The sequence below is a fragment of the Nicotiana tomentosiformis genome, chromosome 11 (assembly GCF_000390325.3).
Source record: "Nicotiana tomentosiformis chromosome 11, ASM39032v3, whole genome shotgun sequence".
Classification (NCBI taxonomy): domain Eukaryota; kingdom Viridiplantae; phylum Streptophyta; class Magnoliopsida; order Solanales; family Solanaceae; genus Nicotiana; species Nicotiana tomentosiformis.
In genome coordinates, this window is record NC_090822.1 from 33299251 (window position 1) to 33323161 (window position 23911).

General features: G+C 38.0%; 1 protein-coding gene and 1 long non-coding RNA gene across 3 annotated transcripts in view; one reads left to right on the forward strand and one right to left on the reverse strand.

The window, feature by feature from the left end:
- The window catches only part of LOC138900907 (uncharacterized), a 31338-nt gene extending 7653 nt beyond the window's left edge, over positions 1-23685 (forward strand). Inside the window, exons 3-4 of the long non-coding RNA XR_011412250.1 lie at positions 23211-23300; positions 23417-23685. This is a non-coding gene — a long non-coding RNA (uncharacterized lncRNA). The remainder of the gene's footprint in view (positions 1-23210; positions 23301-23416) is intronic.
- The window catches only part of LOC138900905 (uncharacterized), a 30259-nt gene that overhangs the window by 5839 nt on the left and 509 nt on the right, over positions 1-23911 (reverse strand). Inside the window, exon 2 of one of the 2 annotated variants that reach the window (XM_070188570.1) lies at positions 22696-23091. The exons of the other annotated variant lie outside the window; for it this stretch is intronic. Within the exon in view, the coding sequence (XP_070044671.1) occupies positions 22908-23091 (184 nt within the window). The 3' untranslated portion in view covers positions 22696-22907. Of the gene's footprint in view, positions 1-22695; positions 23092-23911 lie in introns of those variants that run through there. 2 annotated transcript variants of the gene reach the window in all.

A 23911-nucleotide genomic window follows, 5' to 3' on the forward strand; every position in this document is an offset into this window, starting at 1 on the left:
AACTCACGATTCTAGCTAGCCCAATCACATGCAAAACCTTATATTGAAGCTGCCAGAATTATCAAATGGCCTGAAATTCCAGAAGCTACAGCAAGTAGATTTGTAGGTAAAAACTCTGAAAGCCCTCCTACAGCAGAGTATGATAATTCCAAATTCCTAGCCAAAAGCCTCATCGGGTGTTTCAATGATCCTTTCAATCTCAGCCCAAAGTCCGAGGTAATATAAAAGTGGTTTATAAATAGATGGCAAGTTATTGCAGGTCTCCGGGTAACAACGATTAACCACAACCAATTTTTGTTTGATTTCCCATCGAAACAAGAAGCAATTAGAATCAAAGCTGGGGATTGGTTCTGGAGTGGTAGGAAGCTATCACTGAAATGGTGGTCGCCGATGTCGAGATCAGAGATGATAAGTCAGAATAGTGAGCATCGTTGGGTAAAGGCCTTAGGTATCCCTCTCCATTCTTGGACCCTTGATGCCTTTCGTTCCATCAGAGACAGTTGTGGCGGCTTTATTGGCATAGATGAAGACACAAAGAACTGATCTCATCTATATTGGGAATCCGTATGCCCAAACAAGTATCTCAATAAGGAATTTGAATCCACACGCCCAACAAATGTCTCAACACATGAACGTGAATCCACACGCCCAAATAGAACCTCTATATAGGAACGTGAAACCGCGCGCCCAAACAGTCTCAGATGAATTATGTGAACGGTGCATCTAAGGAGACAATGTATGGATATAATATAAGTACATTGAATTTGTAATATTAAACTAGCACGTGAACGATGCTGATAACATTATTCTAGCATGAATAAGATGCTCATATAGTCATTCAACAAGTCATGAGGTAAAATATCCTATCATGTTACACTAGTATAAGGAGATGCCTATAACATGATACTAACATATAAAGATGGCAAAGAATCATGACACAAGTAAATCAAGTAAAGCATATGAAGTGAGACATACACCAAACAAGCCACAAAATAGTCTAAAATCTACCCTAACCATGGTACAACCTCGGCATCCACGTATACGCTCGTCGTCACCTCGTATATATGTCACCCCTAAACATGTAGCATGTATCATATAAGTTCATTTTAGGAAAAATTCCCTCAAGTCGAGGTTAAAAGATACTTACCTTATCCGATCTTGCTCTATTCTTTAAAATCCTCCTCTTCTAGCTCTAAATCCATCAAACAAGCCCGATCTAGCCCAAAGAGTATTCGAGGAAGTCAAATAAAGATATATAAATCAATTCTAAATGATAAATGATCTTTAACTAAATCTCAAAAGTCAACTCAGACTCACACGGTCAAATCATAAAACATAAGTCGTATCCCGTTCACCCGTAATCTTACAAGTCCAAACATATGATTAGTTTCCAAATCTGAGTCCAAGTTGTTCGAAACCCCAAAATGCACTTTCTTAACTTTCAAGTCAGAAATCCTCTTTTCCTCTTTTGAATCCTTGATTCTAAGGCAAAATCGATTATAGATTCATGTTGTAATCATAAATTTGATTGAGAATCACTTACCGCACCATCTTAGGAGAAAATCGCTTAAAAAATCACCTCAATCCGAGCTCCGTAACTCCCTAAATGATAAAATGAAGTCCAAGTATGAAATAAAGTGATATATACAATTGCAAAAATATTTGGTGCCTATTTTCAGAGATGACAACATTGACCTTGCTCACTAAAACAGTCATAACTTTTTGTACAAATGTTGGAATGACAAACGGTTTGAATTTCTGGAAACTAGATTCAAAGTCACATGCATGTCCAACTATCCACACCCAACTAACAAAATTCGATCAAATAATTACCTTTCAATCTCTATAATGGTTATGAATTTAAATTGGGAACTTATGGCTTTCAATCACTATCCCATAATGAATCCATGCATGTAAGTCTAAGGGTGTAGGATTACCTTTTGGAAGAAATCTTGTAAAAGTCTCCCTTGAGTTCTTGAAGAAATTTCTTGAAAATCTAAGGATTTTATGGAGGATTGAATTACTTCTAGTGTAGAAATGATAAGATTCACACCAAGACAATGGGGATTGCTTACCTTGAAAATGGGAGAAGGTTGGGGGTCTTGAGAGAGTGGAGAGGAGCCCTAAGAATCGGCTCCAAGAGAAGTTCAGTCAAAATATACTCGCTTTATATAACATGTGTAGTTGACATGCATATACAATAACGGTGCGTAGCCAAAGAGGAGTATAATAAGCATGTTTTTCCGTAACAAGGTTATAAGCTTATACAAAGTGCGCACCAAATTCGCATATAAATGAGATATGCAATAACTAGTAAAGACTCAAACGTTATATCAATCTGACACCCTTCAAGTGTCAACAGCCTGCTATCAAGTCTCATACATGTGTAGAATGCATGGATCCGCATATGTAGATGATATGTCTGAATGTTTTTACATGAGTGTAGAATGTTTATGCATGATAAAGACTCAAACTTGGTACTAAAACTGACACAAATCCATGTGTCCATTGTGCGCACATTGCCGGGGAGATTTCGGTGTTCAGTGACTCTAGAGGGACAGATCCATATCCACACGCATTCGGTACGTAAATTCGTACGCTCAACAAATGTCTAAACACATGAATGTGAATTCACACACCCAACAAATGTCTCAACACATGAATGTGAATTCACATGCCCAACAAATGTCTCAACACATGAACGTGAATCCCCATGCCCAAACAGAACCTCAACACAGGAACGTGAATCCACACGCCCAAACAGTCTCAGATGAATGATGAGAACTAGATCTATATGCTAACGTGGTGCATATAAGGAGACAACAGTGTTGTAAATAGAGCTCGCTTCTCGCTAGCAAGAAGCGAAGTGAGGCTCATGCACTTTTTAAGGTTGCTACGTCGCGTTTTTCAAAAAGCACCGACGAGGCGAGTAAGCGCCGATTTTTCTTTTTTCTTTTTAAAAAAAATTAAGGGACTTAAAAAACGTTAGGGTTTTCTTCACTTCATAGTTTAGACACTCTTCAGAATTCAGTTGTCATCGCTGCTCATCTTCGATTGCAGGTACGTATTTCTTCTTCTTTCATCTTCTTTATTTTCTTTTCTTTTTTCGGTGTAAGTACAAATTTTCAAGCACCGATTTCTCTGTTTTCCGGTGAATTTTCCAGGCAGTAAGTCCTCTCTTCTTGCTTCTTTTCTTTCTTCTTTTCTTTATTATTTCTTTTCTTTTTCTTTTTATGGCGTAAGTATTGATACTCAAGTACTGATTTCTCTGTGTTCTAGTGACTTTTTCTAGTAGAACTTCTTTTTCTCGTCTTTCTCCTCTTCTTTCTTCTTCACACCATGTATCTTATCAACCACTCCATATTCTATAATTTTAATTATAATTACATTTAATTCTTATTTTTTCTCTTTAATTATAATTAATTTCTCTTTATACACAGTATATTCAATGGCATCATCTGATGGTTATTTGAGTTTTTAGTTATTTATATATGCAAATTTAATATTTTAATTTTTTGTATTAATTGGTGTTTCACTTCAAAAAAGTGAGTGCTTCGCTTCTCGCCTCAGTGAAGCGGGTCCTCGATACTTTTTGTTGCATCTCTCTCGCTATCCAAAACACTGGGAGACCATCTATGAATATGCAATTCTACCATGTAATACTACATTGAATTCATAATGTTAAACTATCATGTGAACGATTCCTATAACATTATTCTAGCATGAATAAGATGCTCAAGTAGTCACACAACAAGTCATGACATATAATATCATATCATGTTACACTAGCATAAGAGAGATGCCTATAACATGATACTAGCGTATGAAGTTGCGCATAGAGTCATGACACAAGTCAAGTAAAGCAAATAAAGTGAGACATAAACTAAACAAGGCACAAAGTAGTCTAAAATCTACCCAAAACATGGTACGACCTCGACATCCGTGTATACGCTCGTCACCTCCCAAATACGTCACCCCCCAACACGTAGCATGTTGCACATAAGTTTATTTTGGGAAAACTTCCCTCAAGTCGAGGTTAAGAAAGATACTTACCCTACAGGCTAGCTCTATTCTTCAAAATTTGTCTCTTCTAGCTCCAAATCCATAAACGAGCCCGATCTAGCCCAAAGAATATAAGTCAAATAAAGCTATAAAAATCCGTTCTAACTTTTAATATTTCCAGCCATGGGAGATAATGTTTTCTTCATTTCAGGTGATAAATCTTTTGAGTTAGTCGACATTAGTGAAGATTATGACAGATGGTTCTTATTAATTGAGCGTGGGAGAAGATTCACTTGCAGCCTTAAAGTTGACGAGAGGAATGTAAGATGGGTCTGTGAAGCTCTTAAAGAAGCCTCACTAATTACAGGGAATAGTTGCCAAAGATAGGGGAAGGAAAATCCAGATCTACACTTGCAGAGTCTTTTAGAATTTCAATATACATGGCCGTTTTGTAAGAGTGGAATCTTGGTTAGGGAGATATTGCAGTGAAGATTATTCGCTTCTTGGGTAAAGGTCACAACTCATGATTCTAGCTAGCCCAATCACATGCAAAACCTTATATTGAAGCTGCTAGAATTATCAAATGGCCTGAAATTCCAGAAGCTACAGCAAGTAGATTTGTAGGTAAAAACTCTGAAAGCCCTCCTACAGCAGAGTATGATAATTCCAAATTCCTAGCCAAAAGCCTCATCGGGTGTTTCAATGATCCTTTCAATCTCAGCCCAAAGTCCGAGGTAATATAAAAGTGGTTTATAAATAGATGGCAAGTTATTGCAGGTCTCCGGGTAACAACGATTAACCACAACCAATTTTTGTTTGATTTCTCATCGAAACAAGAAGCAATTAGAATCAAAGCAGGGGATTGGTTCTGGAGTGGTAGGAAGCTATCACTGAAATGGTGGTCGCCGATGTCGAGATCAGAGATGATAAGTCAGAATAGTGAGCATCGTTGGGTAAAGGCCTTAGGTATCCCTCTCCATTCTTGGACCCTTGATGCCTTTCGTTCCATCAGAGACAGTTGTGGCGGCTTTATTGGCATAGATGAAGACACAAAGAACTGATCTCATCTATATTGGGAATCCGTATGCCCGAACAAGTATCTCAATAAGGAATTTGAATCCACACGCCCAACAAATGTCTCAACACATGAACGTGAATCCACACGCCCAAATAGAACCTCTATATAGGAACGTGAAACCACGCGCCCAAACAGTCTCAGATGAATTATGTGAACGGTGCATCTAAGGAGACAATGTATGGATATAATATAAGTACATTGAATTTGTAATATTAAACTAGCACGTGAACGATGCTGATAACATTATTCTAGCATGAATAAGATGCTCAAATAGTCATTCAACAAGTCATGACGTAAAATATCCTATCATGTTACACTAGAATAAGGAGATGCCTATAACATGATACTAACATATAAAGATGGCAAAGAATCATGACACAAGTAAATCAAGTAAAGCATATGAAGTGAGACATACACCAAACAAGCCACAAAATAGTCTAAAATCTACCCTAACCATGGTACAACCTCGGCATCCACGTATACGCTCGTCGTCACCTCGTATATATGTCACCCCTAAACATGTAGCATGTATCATATAAGTTCATTTTAGGAAAAATTCCCTCAAGTCGAGGTTAAAAGATACTTACCTTATCCGATCTTGCTCTATTCTTTAAAATCCTCCTCTTCTAGCTCTAAATCCATCAAACAAGCCCGATCTAGCCCAAAGAGTATTCGAGGAAGTCAAATAAAGATATATAAATCAATTCTAAATGATAAATGATCTTTAACTAAATCTCAAAAGTCAACTCAGACTCACACGGTCAAATCATAAAACATAAGTCGTATCCCGTTGACCCGTAATCTTACAAGTCCAAACATATGATTAGTTTCCAAATCTGAGTCCAAGTTGTTCGAAACCCCAAAATGCACTTTCTTAACTTTCAAGTCAGAAATCTTCTTTTCCTCTTTTGAATCCTTGATTCTAAGGCAAAATCGATTATAGATTCATGTTGTAATCATAAATTTGATTGAGAATCACTTACCGCACCATCTTAGGAGAAAATCGCTTAAAATATCACCTCAATCCGAGCTTCGTAACTCCCTAAATGATAAAATGAAGTCCAAGTATGAAATAAAGTGATATATACAATTGCAAAAATATTTGGTGCCTACTTTCAGAGATGACAACATTGACCTTGCTCACTAAAACAGTCATAACTTTTTGTACAAATGTCGGAATGATAAACGGTTTAAATTTCTGAAAACTAGATTCAAAGAGCTACAATCTTCATTTTTGGATCATCCCCAAATTCCTTATAGATTGCGATCAATTCTCTTGTTGAAGTAAGGTCAAGTCCAGAAAAATATATTTCAACATTTCAAATCTCTCAAAACTTGCTCCAAACACGCCGAAACTCGCACTGGCCCCTTGGGTCCCCTCCAATCCATCTCAATAAGTTCAAATACCCTATATGAACTTGTCCAAAGGCTCAAAATACATGCGGAAATATCACAATAAAGAACCAAGGTGCAAATCAAACTTAAGAACATTAGCTCTCATTTGGCCATAAGTTTTATGCACTTTTTTACAAAAACAAAAATTGAAAACATTGTTTGCTTATAAAATAGTGACCATTTTTTGAAGATGAATTTTTCAAGTTTCAAATAGTGATTTAGAATAGTTTTCGAAGTTTTCTACTAGCAAAACTTCAAATTCTCCTTAAGCAAAATGTATGTCCAAACACAATTTCAACTTTCAAAAATAATTTTTCTATCTCATCTTCAAAAGCTTGTCTTTTCAAGTTTCAACCAAATATATGTCCAGACACTAGCTAAGAGACTTCTGTTACCATCTAAAAAAACAACATATAGTATATCCCACAAATAGGGTCTGGGGAGGGTATTATGTACGTAGTCCTTATCCCTACTTTATGAAGGTAGAGAGGCTATTTCCGAAAGATCATCGGCTCAATTAGACAAAATCACAACAGTTATGATAGAGAACTACAACAAATAAAATAGTAACAACCAAAAAATTAAAACGAAGCAAAGAGAACCTCAAGTAAAAAAGTATCGATCTAAAAATAAGGAACACAAGGATAACACTAGTACTACAACTAGGGAAGGAAGTACATGTGTGAAAAGGAAATAAATTCGACTACTAACTAACCTATAACCCTAATCTTCGATCTCCACACCCTCCTATCCAGGGTCATGTCGGTAAGCTGAAGATGTGTCATGTCCTGTCTGATCATCTCTCCCAGTATTTCTTCGGCCTACCACACCCTTTCCTTGAACCCGCCATTACCAACCTCTCACACCTTCTCACGGGGGCATCTACGCTTATTTTCTTCACGTCAATGAACCATTTCATCCTAGCTTCCCGTATCTTATCCACCATACAGGCCACTCCTACCTTATCTTGAATATCTTCGTTTCTAATCTTATCTCTCTTAATATGATCACACATCCATCTCGTCATCCTCATCACCGCAAATCTTAACTTCTGAACATGAGAGGTCTTGACTGGCCAATACTCTGCCCCATACAACATGATTGGTCTAATAACTATTCTGTAAAACTTACCTTTAAGTCTTTGCGGCACATTCTTGTCGCACAAAATGCCGGATACGAACCTCTACTTCATTCACCCCGTTCCAATACAATGTGTGACATTCTTGTCAATCTCCCTATTTCGTTGGATTACGGACCTCACTAAACTTCAATATCAGCCTCCCGAGCCATGTCACTAAACTTGCACTCCAAGTATTCTGTTTTGGTTCTGCTCAACTTGAAACCTTTAGACTCTAGCGTTAACACCGCCACGTATCTCGTCAATCAGTACTATATCATGTGATAATAACATCCACCAAGGTAACTCTCCTTGAATGTGTCGTGTCAACTTATCCATCACCAAGGCAATTAGAAACGGGCTAAGCGCTGATCCCTGATGCAACCTCACCTCTACTATGAAGTGCCTCGATTCTCCTCCCACCTTTCTCACTCGGGTCTTAGCTCCATCATACATGTCCTTAATCGCTCTAGTGTATGCGGCAGGTACACATCTAGCCTCCAAGCATCTCCATAGATCATCCCTAGGGACTTTGTCATATGTTTTCTCCAAATTGGTGAACACCATATGCAAGTCCTTCTTCCTCTCCCTGTATTGTTCCACCAATCTCCTAACAAGATGAATAGCTTTTGTCGTCGAACCCTCCGACATGAACTCGAACTTGTTCTCAGAGATAGACACCCCCTTCCTTATCCTCATCTCCACCACCCTCTCCCAGACCTTCATAGAGTGGCATAGTAGTTTGATACCCTTGTTCTTGTATACTGGGATCATATCCACTCATCAGGCATTATTGTCGGCCTATAAATGACATTAAACAACCTCGTAAGCCACTCCAGAACTTCCCTACTGATACTAAGCTTGTCACGCTCCAACCTTGGGGAGCTAACTAAATTAACCTAGTCGAGCCGGCCTACGTTACATCAACCTCTCCTCATTACTCAGGCATTATTTACCATAACATAATTAGATCTTGACTTTTAAATTCAATACATTATACATTTGGCTCAATGACCTAAAATTCTTCTCATGATGGAAACATAGCTTTATAAATATCTGTAAATACTGTGAGCATAAATACATAACAAAACTCTAAACTTAAGTACATGACCCACAGTGTAAATGGAGCTTCTATGACAATAGATACCTAAGTACATAAAACGAACTAGACTCAAATACCCACTAGAACTGTAGTGGGCTCACCATAAGGTGAGTAGTGAGGAAGATCCCTATCAAAGATCCGCATCATCCAGTAGAAGTATACCTGATGCAGCGCCCCCGGTAAAAGGGACATGAGTATATGTGGAATAGTACTCGTATGTAAGGCAGACATAACAACGTATGAAAATACGGTAACTCAAATAAGAGGCAAATGAAGTAATCAAGAAACTACGAAATAACCCATAGAATCACTTGTCTAAGTCTTATACTTACATAATTCTGAACTTATTTTCGAATCAAGTGAGCCATATGAACTGTGCGTGGGATACAAAATATAATGTAAATGTAATATGTACAAACAAGGGCAATGAAAGTGGCACTTATTGTTCGTGCTGGCTATGCGTCTCACCAGACCGTCCATAGCCCTCTCTTACTATGCACCTATGCGTTTCACAGACCGTCCATAGGATTCACCTATACTATATACCTATGCGTTTCACAGACCGTCCATAGGGTTCACCTATACTGTACATCTATGCGTTTCACAGACCGTCCATAGGGCTCACCTATACTGTACACCTATGCGTTTCATAGACCGTCCATAGGGTTCAACTATACTGTACACCTATGCGTTTCACAGACCGTCCATAGGGTTCAACTATACTGTACACCTATGCGTTTCATAGATTGTCCATATGGTTCACTTATATTGTACACATATGCGTTTCATAGACCGTCCATAGGGTTCAGCGATACTGTACACCTATGCGTTTCATAGACTGTCCATATGGTTCACCTATATTGTACACCTATGCGCTTCATAGGCCGTCTATAGGGTTCACCGGTCGATAGGGTTCACCTATACTGTGCACCTATGCGCTTCATAGACCGTCCTTAGGATTCACCTATATCATACACCTATGCGCTTCATAGACCATCTATAGGGTTCACCTATATTGTACACCTATGCGCTTCATAAACCGTCCATTGGGTTCGCCTATACTGTACACATATGCGCTTCATAGACCTTCCATAGGGTTTGCCTATACTGTATACCTATGCGCTTTATAGACCGTCCATAGGGTTCACCTATATTGTACACTTATGCGTTTCGTAGCTCGTCTATAGGGTTCACCTATACTGTACACCTATGCTCTTCATTGACCATCCATAGGGTTCATAACACATTATTATGCACATGAGCATATATAAGCTCAAAGCGACATGATTAACATTTCATTTAAGGTCGTAAGTTCCCGAATCATTGGAATACTTCATGTTCATGGTCATCATGGAGAACCATAGCTTGTTACATTAACGCATGCATGGTGAATCAATAAGTAGATTTCAATGGCGCATGGACCCAATCATTTAGCATAGGACATCTCTCTTTCATCTTGTTATGTACTCTCTTGTCATCTTAAGGTCATTAGCTAAGTTCATGATTCTTGGGGACTTAACAAAGTCGTTTGCATTTATTGTTTTAGAAGCATTCTTACTATGATTGAAACCATCGGAACATACAATGCTTTATAATCCTCATTTGGCAAGCGGTCACGTTTCATGTTCATACTATCACTTCATTTTACTTTCCATGTGTGACCATAGAACATTAAGAACACTTAGGACATTTAGGAACATCGTAGCTTCTATCTGTGAGAACGTAAGAGCTTATAACACATTGGAAACATTTACAAGGAATCTATACCCATTTTATTTGAAACATAAATTGGAATCAGACATTCGTTAAATCAACCTCATTTGAAGTATCTTTGTAGGAGTGTATAGGGATAGAAATTGAAACAAGACTTGAGCATATCGGCATATGATAAACCATGTCTTCAAGATAATCTAACATGATAAGAATTGGTACTTCGAGCAACCGTACTTGGAGTTCACAGGGAGATCATGGAATACGATTCTATGGAGGAAGTTTAGCCAACATACCTCGCTTGAGCTTTCTTTAGATTACTACAACGTCCTGAAACTCCTAGTTCAATATATAGAAATATGATCAAATTGGACCATCATTAGGAAGGGGTTCATAGCATTCAGCTCACTTAGGCATTTTATCAAACATCTAGTATGCACAAATCTCTACGTTTCTTATCCATGGAACTAGTTCATCCAACTACCACTATTTACTAAAAATTTATCCCACTATGATCCCCAAGTAATGTATAACTTCCAACGTCACATGCATGTCCAACCATCCACACCCAACTAACAAAATTCGATCAAATAATTACCTTTCAATCTCTATAATGGTTATGAATTTAAATTGGGAACTTATGGCTTTCAATCACTATCCCATAATGAATCCATGCATGTAAGTCTAAGGGTGTAGGATTACCTTTTGGAAGAAATCTTGCAAAAGTCTCCCTTGAGTTCTTGAAGAAATTTCTTGAAAATCTAAGGATTTCATGGTGGATTGAATTACTTCTAGTGTAGAAATGATAAGATTCACACCAAGACAATGGGGATTGCTTACCTTGAAGATGGGAGAAGGTTGGGGGTCTTGAGAGAGTGGAGAGGAGCCCCAAGAATCGGCTCCAAGAGAGGTTCAGTCAAAATATACTCGCTTTATATAACATGTGTAGTTGACATGCATATACAATAACGGAGAAATCACCAAAGAGGAGTATAATAAGCATGTTTTTCCGTAAAAAGGTTATAAGCTTATACAAAGTGCGCACCAAATTCGCATATAAATGAGATATGCAATAACTAGTAAAGACTCAAACGTTATATCAATCTGACACCCTTCAAGTGTCAACAGCCTGCTATCAAGTCTCATACATGTGTAGAATGCATGGGTCCGCATATGTAGATGATATGTCTGAATGTTTCTACATGAGTGTAGAATGTTTATGCATGATAAAGACTCAAACTTGGTACTAAAACCGACACAAATCCATGTGTCCATTGTGCGCACATTGCTGGGGAGATTTCGGTGTTCAGTGACCTTAGAGGGACAGATCCATATCCACACGCATTCGGTACGTAAATTCGTACGCTCAACAAATGTCTAAACACGTGAATGTGAATTCACACACCCAACAAATGTCTCAACACATGAATGTGAATTCACATGCTCAATAAATGTCTCAACACATGAACGTGAATCCCCATGCCCAAACAGAACCTCAACACAGGAACGTGAATCCACACGCCTAAACAGTCTCAAATGAATGATGAAAACTAGATCTATATGCTAACGTGGTGCATATAAAGAGACAACAGTGTTGCAAATAGAGCTCGCTTCTCGCTAGCAAGAAGCGAAGTGAGGCTCATGCACTTTTTAAGGTTGCTACGTCGCGTTTTTCAAAAAGCACCGACGAGGCGAGTAAGCACCGATTTTTCTTTTTTCTTTTTAAAAAAACTAAGGGACTTAAAAAACGTTAGGGTTTTCTTCACTTCATAGTTTAGACACTCTTCAGAATTTAGTTGTCGCCGCTGATCATCTTCGATTTCAGGTATGTATTTCTCCTTCTTTCATCTTCTTTCTTTTCTTTTTCTTTTTCCGGTGTAAGTACTGATTTTCAAGTACCTATTTCTCTGTTTTCCGGTGAATTTTCCAGGCAGTAAGTCCTCTCTTCTTGCTTCTTTTCTTTCTTCTTTTCTTTATTATTTCTTTTCTTTTTCTTTTTATGGCGTAAGTACTGATACTCAAGTACTGATTTCTCTGTGTTCTGGTGACTTTTTCTAGTAGAACTTCTTTTTCTCGTCTTTTTCCTCTTCTTTCTTCTTCACACCATGTATCTTATCAACCACTCCATATTCTATAATTTCAATTACAATTACATTTAATTCTTATTTTTTCTCTTTAATTACAATTAATTTCTCTTTATACACAGTATATTCAATGGCATCATCTGATGGTTATTTGAGTTTTTAGTTATTTATATATGTAAATTTAATATTTTAATTTTTTGTATTAATTGGTATTTCACTTCAAAAAAGTGAGCGCTTCGCTTCTCGCCTCAGTGAAGCGGGTCCTCGATGCTTTTTGTTGCTTCTCTCTCGCTATCCAAAACACTGGGAGACCATCTATGAATACGCAATTCTACCATGTAATACTACATTGAATTCTTAATGTTAAACTATCATGTGAACGATGCCTATAGCATTATTCTAGCATGAATAAGATGCTCAAGTAGTCACACAACAAGTCATGACATATAATATCATATCATGTTACACTAGCATAAGAGAGATGCCTATAACATGATACTAGCGTATGAAGTTGCGCATAGAGTCATGACACAAGTCAAGTAAAGCAAATAAAGTGAGACATAAACTAAACAAGGCACAAAGTAGTCTAAAATCTACCCAAAATATGGTACGACCTCGACATCCGTGTATACGCTCGTCACCTCCCAAATACGTCACCCCCCAACACATAGCATGTTGCACATAAGTTTATTTTGGGAAAACTTCCCTCAAGTCGAGGTTAAGAAAGATACTTACCCTACATGCTAGCTCTATTGTTCAAAATTTGTCTCTTCTAGCTCCAAATCCATAAACGAGCCCGATCTAGCCCAAAGAGTATAAGTCAAATAAAGCTATAAAAATCCGTTCTAACTTTTAATATTTCCAGCCATGAGAGATAATGTTTTCTTCATTTCAGGTGATAAATCTTTTGAGTTAGTCAACATTAGTGAAGATTATGACAGATGGTTCTTATTAATTGAGCGTGGGAGAAGATTCACTTGCAGCCTTAAAGTTGACGAGAGGAATGTAAGATGGGCCTGTGAAGCTCTTAAAGAAGCTTCACTAATTACAGGGAATAGTTGCCAAAGATAGGGGAAGGAAAATCCAGATCTACACTTGCAGAGTCTTTTAGAATTTCAATATACATGGCCGTTTTGTAAGAGTGGAATCTTGGTTAGGGAGATATTGCAGTGAAGATTATTCGCTTCTTGGGGAAAGGTCACAACCCACGATTCTAGCTAGCCCAATCACATGCAAAACCTTATATTGAAGCTGCCAGAATTATCAAATGGCCTGAAATTCCAGAAGCTACAGCAAGTAGATTTGTAGGTAAAAACTCTGAAAGCCCTCCTACAACAGAGTATGATAATTCCAAATTCCTAGCCAAAAGCCTCATCGGGTGTTTCAATGATCCTTTCAATCTCAGCCCAAAGCCGGAGGTAATATAAAAGTGGTTTATAAATAGATGGCAAGTTATTGCAGGTCTCCGGGTAACAACGATTAATCACAACCAATTTTTGTTTGATTTCCCATCGAAACAAGAAGCAATTAGAATCAAAGCAGGGGATTGGTTCTGGAATGGTAGGAAGCTATCACTGAAATGGTGGTCGCCGATGTCGAGATCAGAGATGATAAGTCAGAATAGTGAGCATCGTTGGGTAAAGGCCTTTGGTATCCCTCTCCATTCTTGGACCCTTGATGCCTTTCGTTCCATCAGAGACAGTTGTGGCGGCTTTATTGGCATAGATGAAGACACAAAGAACTGATCTCATCTATATTGGGAATCCGTATGCCCGAACAAGTATCTCAATAAGGAATATGAATCCACACGCCCAACAAATGTCTCAACACATGAACGCGAATCCACACGCCCAAATAGAACCTCTATATAGGAACGTGAAACCACGCGCCCAAACAGTCTCAGATGAATGATGTGAACGGTGCATCTAAGGAGACAATGTATGGATATAATATAAGTACATTGAATTTGTAATATTAAACTAGCACGTGAACGATGCTGATAACATTATTCTAGCATGAATAAGATGCTCAAATAGTCATTCAACAAGTCATGACGTAAAATATCCTATCATGTTACATTAGCATAAGAGAGATGCCTATAACATGATACTAACATATAAAGATGGCAAAGAATCATGACACAAGTAAATCAAGTAAAGCATATGAAGTGAGACATACACCAAACAAGCCACAAAATAGTCTAAAATCTACCCTAACCATGGTACAACCTCGGCATCCACGTATATGCTCATCACCTCGTATATATGTCACCCCTAAACATGTAGCATGTATCATATAAGTTCATTTTAGGAAAAATTCCCTCAAGTCGAGGTTAAAAGATACTTACCTTATCCGATCTTGCTCTATTCATTAAAATCCGCCTCTTCTAGCTCTAAATCCATCAAACAAGCCCGATCTAGCCCAAAGAGTATTCGAGGAAGTCAAATAAAGATATATAAATCAATTCTAAATGATAAATGATCTTTAACTAAATCTCAAAAGTCAACTCAGACTCACACGGTCAAATCATAAAACATAAGTCGTATCCCGTTGACCCGTAACCTTACTAGTCCAAACATATGATTAGTTTCCAAATCTGAGTCCAAGTTGTTCGAAACCCCAAAATGCACTTTCTTAACTTTCAAGTTAGAAATCCTCTTTTTCTCTTTTGAATCCTTGATTCTAAGGCAAAATCGATTATAGATTCATGTTGTAATCATAAATTTGATTGAGAATCACTTACCGCACCATCTTAGGAGAAAATCGCTTAAAAAATCACCTCAATCCGAGCTCCGTAACTCCCTAAATGGTAAAATGAAGTCCAAGTATGAAATAAAGTGATATATACAATTGCAAAAATATTTGGTGCCTATTTTCAGAGATGACAACATTGACCTTGCTCACTAAAACAGTCATAACTTTTTGTACAAATGTCAGAATGACAAACGGTTTGAATTTCTGGAAACTAGATTCAGAGAGCTACAACCTTCATTTTTGGATTATCCCCAAATTCCTTATGGATTATGATCAATTCTCTTGTTGAAGTAAGGTCAAGTCCAGAAAATTTATTTCAACATTTCAAATCTCTCAAAACTTGCTCCAAACACGCCGAAACTCGCACTGGCCCCTTGGGTCCCCTCCAATCCATCTCAATAAGTTCAAATACCCTATATGAACTTGTCCAAAGGCTCAAAATACATGCGGAAATATCACAATAAAGAACCAAGGTGCAAATCAAACTTAAGAACATTAGCTCTCATTTGGCCATAAGTTTTATGCACTTTTTTTCAAAAACAAAAATTGAAAACATTGTTTGCTTATAAAATAGTGACCATTTTTTGAAGATGAATTTTTCAAGTTTCAAATAGTGGTTTAGACCAGTTTTCGAAGTTTTCTACTGGCAAAACTTCAAATTCTCCTTAAGCAAAATGTATGTCCAAACACAATTTCAACTTTCAAAAACTATTTTTCTATCTCATATTCAAAAGCTTGTCTTTTCAAGTTTCAACCAAATATATGTCCAGACACTAGCTAAGAGACTTCTGTTACCATCTAAAAAAACAACATACTTAGTATATTCCCACAAATGGGGTCTGGGAGGGTATTATGTACGTAGTCCTTATCCCTACTTTATGAAGGTAGAGAGGCTGTTTCCGAAAGATCATCGGCTCAATTAGACAAAATCACAACAGTCATGATAGAGAACTACAACAAACGAAATAGTAACAACCAGAAAAATAAAACGAAGCAAAGAGAACCTCAAGTAAAAAAGTATCGATCTAAAAATAAGGAACACAAGGATAACACTAGTACTACAACTAGGGAAGGAAGTACATATGTGAAAAGGAAATAAATTCGACTACCAACTAACCTATAACCCTAATCTTCGATCTCCACACCCTCCTATCAAGGGTCATGTCGGTAAGCTGAAGATGTGTCATGTCCTGTCTGATCATCTCTCCCAGTATTTCTTCGGCCTACCACACCCTTTCCTTGAACCCACCATTACCAACCTCTCACACCTTCTCACAGGGGCATCTACGCTTATTTTCTTCACGTCAATGAACCATTTCATCCTAGCTTCCCGCATCTTATCCACCATACAGGCCACTCCTACCTTATCTTGAATATCTTCGTTCCTAATCTTATCTCTCTTAATATGATCACACATCCATCTCATCATCCTCATCACCGCAAATCTTAACTTCTGAACATGAGAGGTCTTGACTGGCCAATACTCCGCCCCATACAACATGATCGGTCTAATAACTATTCTGTAAAACTTACCTTTAAGTCTTTGCGGCACATTCTTGTCGCACAAAACGCCGGATGCGAACCTCTACTTTATTCACCCCGTTCCAATACAATGTGTGACATTCTCGTCAATCTCCCTATTTCCTTGGATTACGGACCTCACTAAACTTCAATATCAGCCTCCCGAGCCATGTCACTAAACTTGCACTCCAAGTATTCTGTTTTGGTTCTGCTCAACTTGAAACCTTTAGACTCTAGCGTTAACACCGCCACGTATCTCGTCAATCAGTACTATATCATGTGATAATAACATCCACCAAGGTAACTCTCCTTGAATGTGTCGTGTCAACTTATCCATCACCAAGGCAATTAGAAACGGGCTAAGCGCTGATCCCTGATGCAACCTCACCTCTACTATGAAGTGCCTCGATTCTCCTCCCACCTTTCTTACTCGGGTCTTAGCTCCATCATACATGTCCTTAATCGCTCTAGTGTATGCGGTAGGTACACATCTAGCCTCCAAGCATCTCCATAGATCATCCCTAGGGACTTTGTCATATGTTTTCTCCAAATTGGTGAACACCATATGCACGTCCTGCTTCCACTCCCTGTATTGTTCCACCAATCTCCTAACAAGATGAATAGCTTTTGTCGTCGAACTCTCCGACATGAACTCGAACTTGTTCTCAGAGATAGACACCCCCTTCCTTATCCTCATCTCCACCACCCTCTCCCAGACCTTCATAGTGTGGCATAGTAGTTTGATACCCTTGTTCTTGTATACTGGGATCATCTCCACTCATCAGGCATTATTGTCGGCCTATAAATGACATTAAACAACCTCGTAAGCCACTCCAGAACTTCCCTACTGATACCAAGCTTTTCACGCTCCAACCTTGGGGAGCCAACTAAATTAACCTAGTCGAGCCGGCCTACGTTACATCAACCTCTCCTCATTACTCATGCATTATTTACCATAACATAATTAGATCTTGACTTTTAAATTTAATACATTATACATTTGGCTCAATGACCTAAAATTCTTCTCATGATGGATACATAGCTTTATAAATATCTGTAAATACTGTGAGCATAAATGCATAACAAAACTCTAAACTTAAGTACATGACCCACCGTGTAAATGGAGCTTCTATGACAATAGATACCTAAGTACATAAAACGAACTAGACTCAAATACCCACTAGAACTGTAGTGGGCTCACCATAAGGTGAGTAGTGAGGAAGATCCCTATCAAAGATCCGTATCATCCAGTAGAAGTATACCTGATGCAGCGCCCCCGGTAAAAGGGACATGAGTATATGTGGAATAGTACTCGTATGTAAGGCAGACATAACAACGTATGAAAATACGGTAACTCAAATAAGAGGCAAATGAAGTAATCAAGAAACTACGAAATGACCCATAGAATCACTTGTCTAAGTCTTATACTTACATAATTCTGAACTTATTTTGGAATCAAGTGAGCCATATGAACTGTGCGTGGGATACAAAATATAATGTAAATGTAATATGTACAAACAAGGGCAATGAAAGTGGCACTTATTGTTCGTGCTGGCTATGCGTCTCACCAGACCGTCCATAGCCCTCTCTTACTATGCACCTATGCGTTTCACAGACCGTCCATAGGGTTCACCTATACTATATACCTATGCGTTTCACAGACCGTCCATAGGGTTCACCTATACTGTACATCTATGCGTTTCACAGACCGTCCATAGGGCTCACCTATACTGTACACCTATGCGTTTCATAGACCGTCCATAGGGTTCAACTATACTGTACACCTATGCGTTTCACAGACCGTCCATAGGGTTCAACTATACTGTACACCTATGCGTTTCATAGACCGTCCATATGGTTCAACTATACTGTACACCTATGCGTTTCATAGACTGTCCATATGGTTCACCTATATTGTACACATATGCGTTTCATAGACCGTCCATAGGGTTCAGCGATACTGTACACCTATGCGTTTTATAGACTGTCCATATGGTTCACCTATATTGTACACCTATGTGCTTCATAGGCCGTCTATAGGGTTCACCGGTCGATAGGGTTCACCTATACTGTGCACCTATGCGCTTCATAGACCGTCCTTAGGATTCACCTATATCATACACCTATGCGCTTCATAGACCATCTATAGAGTTCTATTGTACACCTATGCGCTTCATAAACCGTCCATTGGGTTCGCCTATACTGTACACCTATGCGCTTCATAGACCTTCCATAGGGTTTGCCTATACTGTACACCTATGCGCTTTATAGACCGTCCATAGGGTTCACCTATATTGTACACCTATGCGTTTCGTAGCTCGTCCATAGGGTTCACCTATACTGTACACCTATGCTCTTTATTGACCATCCATAGTGTTCATAACACATTATTATGCACATGAGCATATATAAGCTCAAAGCGACATGATTAACATTTCATTTAAGGTCGTAAATTCCCGAATCATTGGAATACTTCATGTTCATGGTCATCATGGAGAACCATAGCTTGTTACATTAACGCATGCATGGTGAATCAATAAGTAGATTTCAATGGCGCATGGACCCAATCATTTAGCATAGGACATCTCTCTTTCATCTTGTTATGTACTCTCTTGTCATCTTAAGGTCATTAGCTAAGTTCATGATTCTTGGGGACTTAACAAAGTCGTTTGCATTTATTGTTTTAGAAGCATTCTTACTATGATTGAAACCATCGGAACATACAATGCTTTATAATCCTCATTTGGCAAGCGGTCACGTTTCATGTTCATACTATCACTTCATTTTACTTGCCATGTGTGACCATAGAACATTAAGAACACTTAGGACATTTAGGAACACCGTAGCTTCTATCTGTGAGAACGTAAGAGCTTATAACACATTGGAAACATTTACAAGGAATCTATACCCATTTTATTTGAAACATAAATTGGAATCAGACATTCGTTAAATCAACCTCATTTGAAGTATCTTTGTAGGAGTGTATAGGGATAGAAATTGAAACAAGACTTGAGCATATCGGCATATGATAAACCATGTCTTCAAGATAATCTAACATGATAAGAATTGGTACTTCGAGCAACCGTACTTGGAGTTCACAGGGAGATCATGGAATACGATTCTATGGAGGAAGTTTAGCCAACATACCTCGCTTGAGCTTTCTTTAGATTACTACAACGTCCTGAAACTCCTAGTTCAATATATAGAAACATGATCAAATTGGACCATCATTAGGAAGGGGTTCATAGCATTCAGCTCACTTAGGCATTTTATCAAACATCTAGTATGCATAAATCTCTACGTTTTTTATCCATGGAACTAGTTCATCCAACTACCACCATTTACTAAAAATTTATCCCACTATGATCCCCAAGTAATGTATAACTTCCAACGTCACATGCATGTCCAACCATCCACACCCAACTAACAAAATTCGATCAAATAATTACCTTTCAATCTCTACAATGGTTATGAATTTAAATTGAGAACTTATGGCTTTCAATCACTATCCCATAATGAATCCATGCATGTAAGTCTAAGGGTGTAGGATTACCTTTTGGAAGAAATCTTGTAAAAGTCTCCCTTGAGTTCTTGAAGAAATTTCTTGAAAATCTAAGGATTTCATGGTGGATTGAATTACTTCTAGTGTAGAAATGATAAGATTCACACCAAGACAATGGGAATTGCTTACCTTGAAGATGGGAGAAAGTTGGGGGTCTTGAGAGAGTGGAGAGGAGCCCCAAGAATCGGCTCCAAGAGAGAGTGGAGAGGAGCCACTTCTTGAACGACATTCGTCGGAAAAAAGTCACCGAAAAGTTAGCCGGGGTGATGGGGATCTCGTCGGAACCGGCTGGAACAATGTGGGTCAGGGCAATTTTGAAGAGGCGAGTGCCAAAACGGGAACTTCTGGCCAGAAATTTGCCTGTACATATGCCGCCACGTGGTTGAAACCCGCTGGAAACCCTAGTTCCGCCGGCGCTGCGCACGCACACACAAGGAGGGGGAGGGAGAAGAAAGGGGGATAGAGTAGAGGAAGGAGAGAAAGAGAAAGGGGAGCCGTCACCGGCTCTGGGCAATGCCGCTGGCGATGGAAGAAACAAAAAGAAGGGGGAGAGAGAGACCTTACCTGGTGGTGGTAGTCGTCGCCGATGCCGAAGCTTGGCTTGTCAGCGGTTGTGGCAGGGAGCCGTTAGAGGAAGCAGAATGAGAGAGAGTGTGTTTGAAGAGAGAGAGAGGATATCCATGGAATTTAATCCATCTCAAAAAAACAAAAAGTTCCAAATTTCTCACAATAGCGCCGAATCACGCCCGAACTCTTGGGTGCTAAACATAATATACATACAAGTCCAAAAGCATCATACAATCCTATAGGAACTCTCAAATCATGATTTTGAGATCCCTTTACTCAAAATGTTAAATTTGGCCAGCTCTCTTAACTTAAGGCTTCTAATTAGAAGCCAAGTGTTCCAAATCATTTCCAAACCTCTTGGGACCTGAACCAACCATAACCACAAGTCATAAATCACCAACTGAACCTACAGAGTCTCAAATCCAAGAACAGGATGATAGAGCTCAAAACGACCAGTTGAGTCATTACATGATGGGAGGTGATATTTTCTAGCATTCATATGGAAATTCTATGCATGCTTTTACTTTTTGTAGCATTCACATATTATATTCAATTTTTTTCTTGCAAATGACACTCACAAGTAAAATCATAGCCAAAATAATAATGGATAAAAGAAGTCAACAATTTCAACAGCCACAACCGCAACAATCCCTGCCCCATACACTCAATATTTTAATGATATTGGCGGATCTGAAGTGACCTACCAGAGTACTAGATTATTGTTATAATTTTCTCATCCCATTATGTTATTTAATGTATTTTCAATTTTAATCTATGTCAGTCGCTACTGTATTAAATATTTATTTTTATGTTATTTAATGAACATTGTGTTATTTATTAACAATATATTATATTTTAGATTTGCACTTTTTATTTTTTTGATTGTTATATATTTTTATGCAATTATAACTTATAATTTTATATAAAAATAAAATATACGAAAATTAATTTATAAAAATTATACACTAAAATTAAAATATAAAATTAATATCATAAAGATAGTAGTTAGTACATAAAAAGTATAAGTAATTACAAAATTTATAATATGTTAAATTAAAAGTGTTATATAATAAAATATTGATGAATAGTAATGGTGTAGATGAATAGTGTTATATCAAATTTGGTGTAACACTATTCACACACCAAAATGGTGTTGGGTTGGAGCACCAAAATACCAAATCTTACACCAAAATAGCGTTTGGCGTCAAAAATAGTGTTGGGTTGGAGACGGTCTTAAAGAATAAATTTTGCTTCTGACTCTCTTTTTCCCTGGGAAGATGTAATCTTAATTTTTGAGTAGGGGAGTTTTTTTATGTATTTGGAAGGATCTATGTTTGAACTGAGTTTTGAACTGTGTGTTTATGATAGTTCTCTATTGAGAATATGCTGCATCTCTGGCTTTTTTTTTAAAAGTTATATGATAAAATAAAAAAATTAATAAATACCAGTTAGCTGAAAAAATTATGTTCACATTGTGATACAACCCAACGTTAGTAATGTAGAGTTAACTATCAAGTCTCTGTGACTTGAACTTTCGAATTTTCTTAGGGACAACGACATGATCCAACCGCACCGGTTGTCATAAAAAGAGGTTTGTCTTTGTCTAACCGAGCCACTAGCTAGTTGTAGATCTTTTCCCGATACTGATGATATATATTATTGGAACTGACATACACTGGTTATAGATCATAGCACACAAAGGCGCATTTTTCAGGTTGATGTTACAGTTTATAGGATACAGATGCTCAATTTTTGCCAACTAATCGGACAGTAGTATTATATTTAAAAAATCCGACATAAAGTACGTGTTGCTTCCCCAATTTTTGCCAAGTAATGACATGAGAGATGCAGACGCCACCTCAAGGGCATCTTCTGTTGCCTCTCTCTCTGCTAATTTGGTTCTGATTAGTTTTTGGTTCTGGGTTTCTTGACGCTCCAGTATTGTGACAACAGCTTTTAATGGTCATCTCAAAGAGCATATCTAATCTGGTAATTTATAATTACTTGGTTTCTTTTCAGTGTTCTTGAGGTGGAAGAGGTTGCCCTTCAGCTCCTTGACCCCCTCGACCCCCTGCTCCACGGCCAGGGCCATCAGCTCCTTGACCCCATCCTTGACCCCCTGCTCCACGACCAGGGCCTTCAGCTCCTAGACCCCTTACTCCATTCAATAATGTAGCAATTGCTACCAGAAGGAGAAGCCTGCAGAAGTTCACATTATGTTATTGTATTCAATCAATATGGACTTCGGAGTATCAAGATATACAGATGATAAAAAATCTTTTGTTCCAAATTATTCTTGACATGCTTGTGTTTTGCAGGCTGCGACTAATGTTGGAGGAACGAGGTTGTGGGGCCTTGGCTGGAGCCTAGTAGCCAAAGTTGCTATTCTGGATCCTACTCGTTGAAAGGCATACATTTATTACAAAATACCGCAAACCAATTTTTTTTTTTTTTGTAGCTATTCTCTCATTTATGTAGTTCCAATATTTTAATTGTCTGATTAAGGCATGACTAATTTTTGCAGGTTATGAACTTCCAGCTCAGCTAACAGTCACTTCACTTCAATATTATTCTGCTTCAAGCGCATTATGGATATCATTTCTTGCCTGACATATTGAAGGTGTTAATGTGTCCTCTGTATATTTTTTTATTATTAAGGATATCGTTCGTGCTAATAAGAGTGACTGATTGTTTGAAAAAAATTTAGTTTCTCTCTAGGAAATTCACAATTATTGGGTCTTGTAGCTGAGAAATTTAAGGAAATTTACAATTGTTCTCTCGTTTCTATGCTTATTTCCATACAATGTTCTGATTTAGCCGTGATGGTACATTAACAAGGACAAAAGTCCTGTCTCCAGGTACAAGTTATTTCTACCAGTAAATCCATCTAAAGATATAACTATATAAACCCAAGAATAGAGACAAGAATATCCAAGAATACAGAGATAATCTCTATAGTAATCCATGAGTATGAACTCCAAGAATGTCCTATACCTACTGTAACCTAAGAAATACAGAT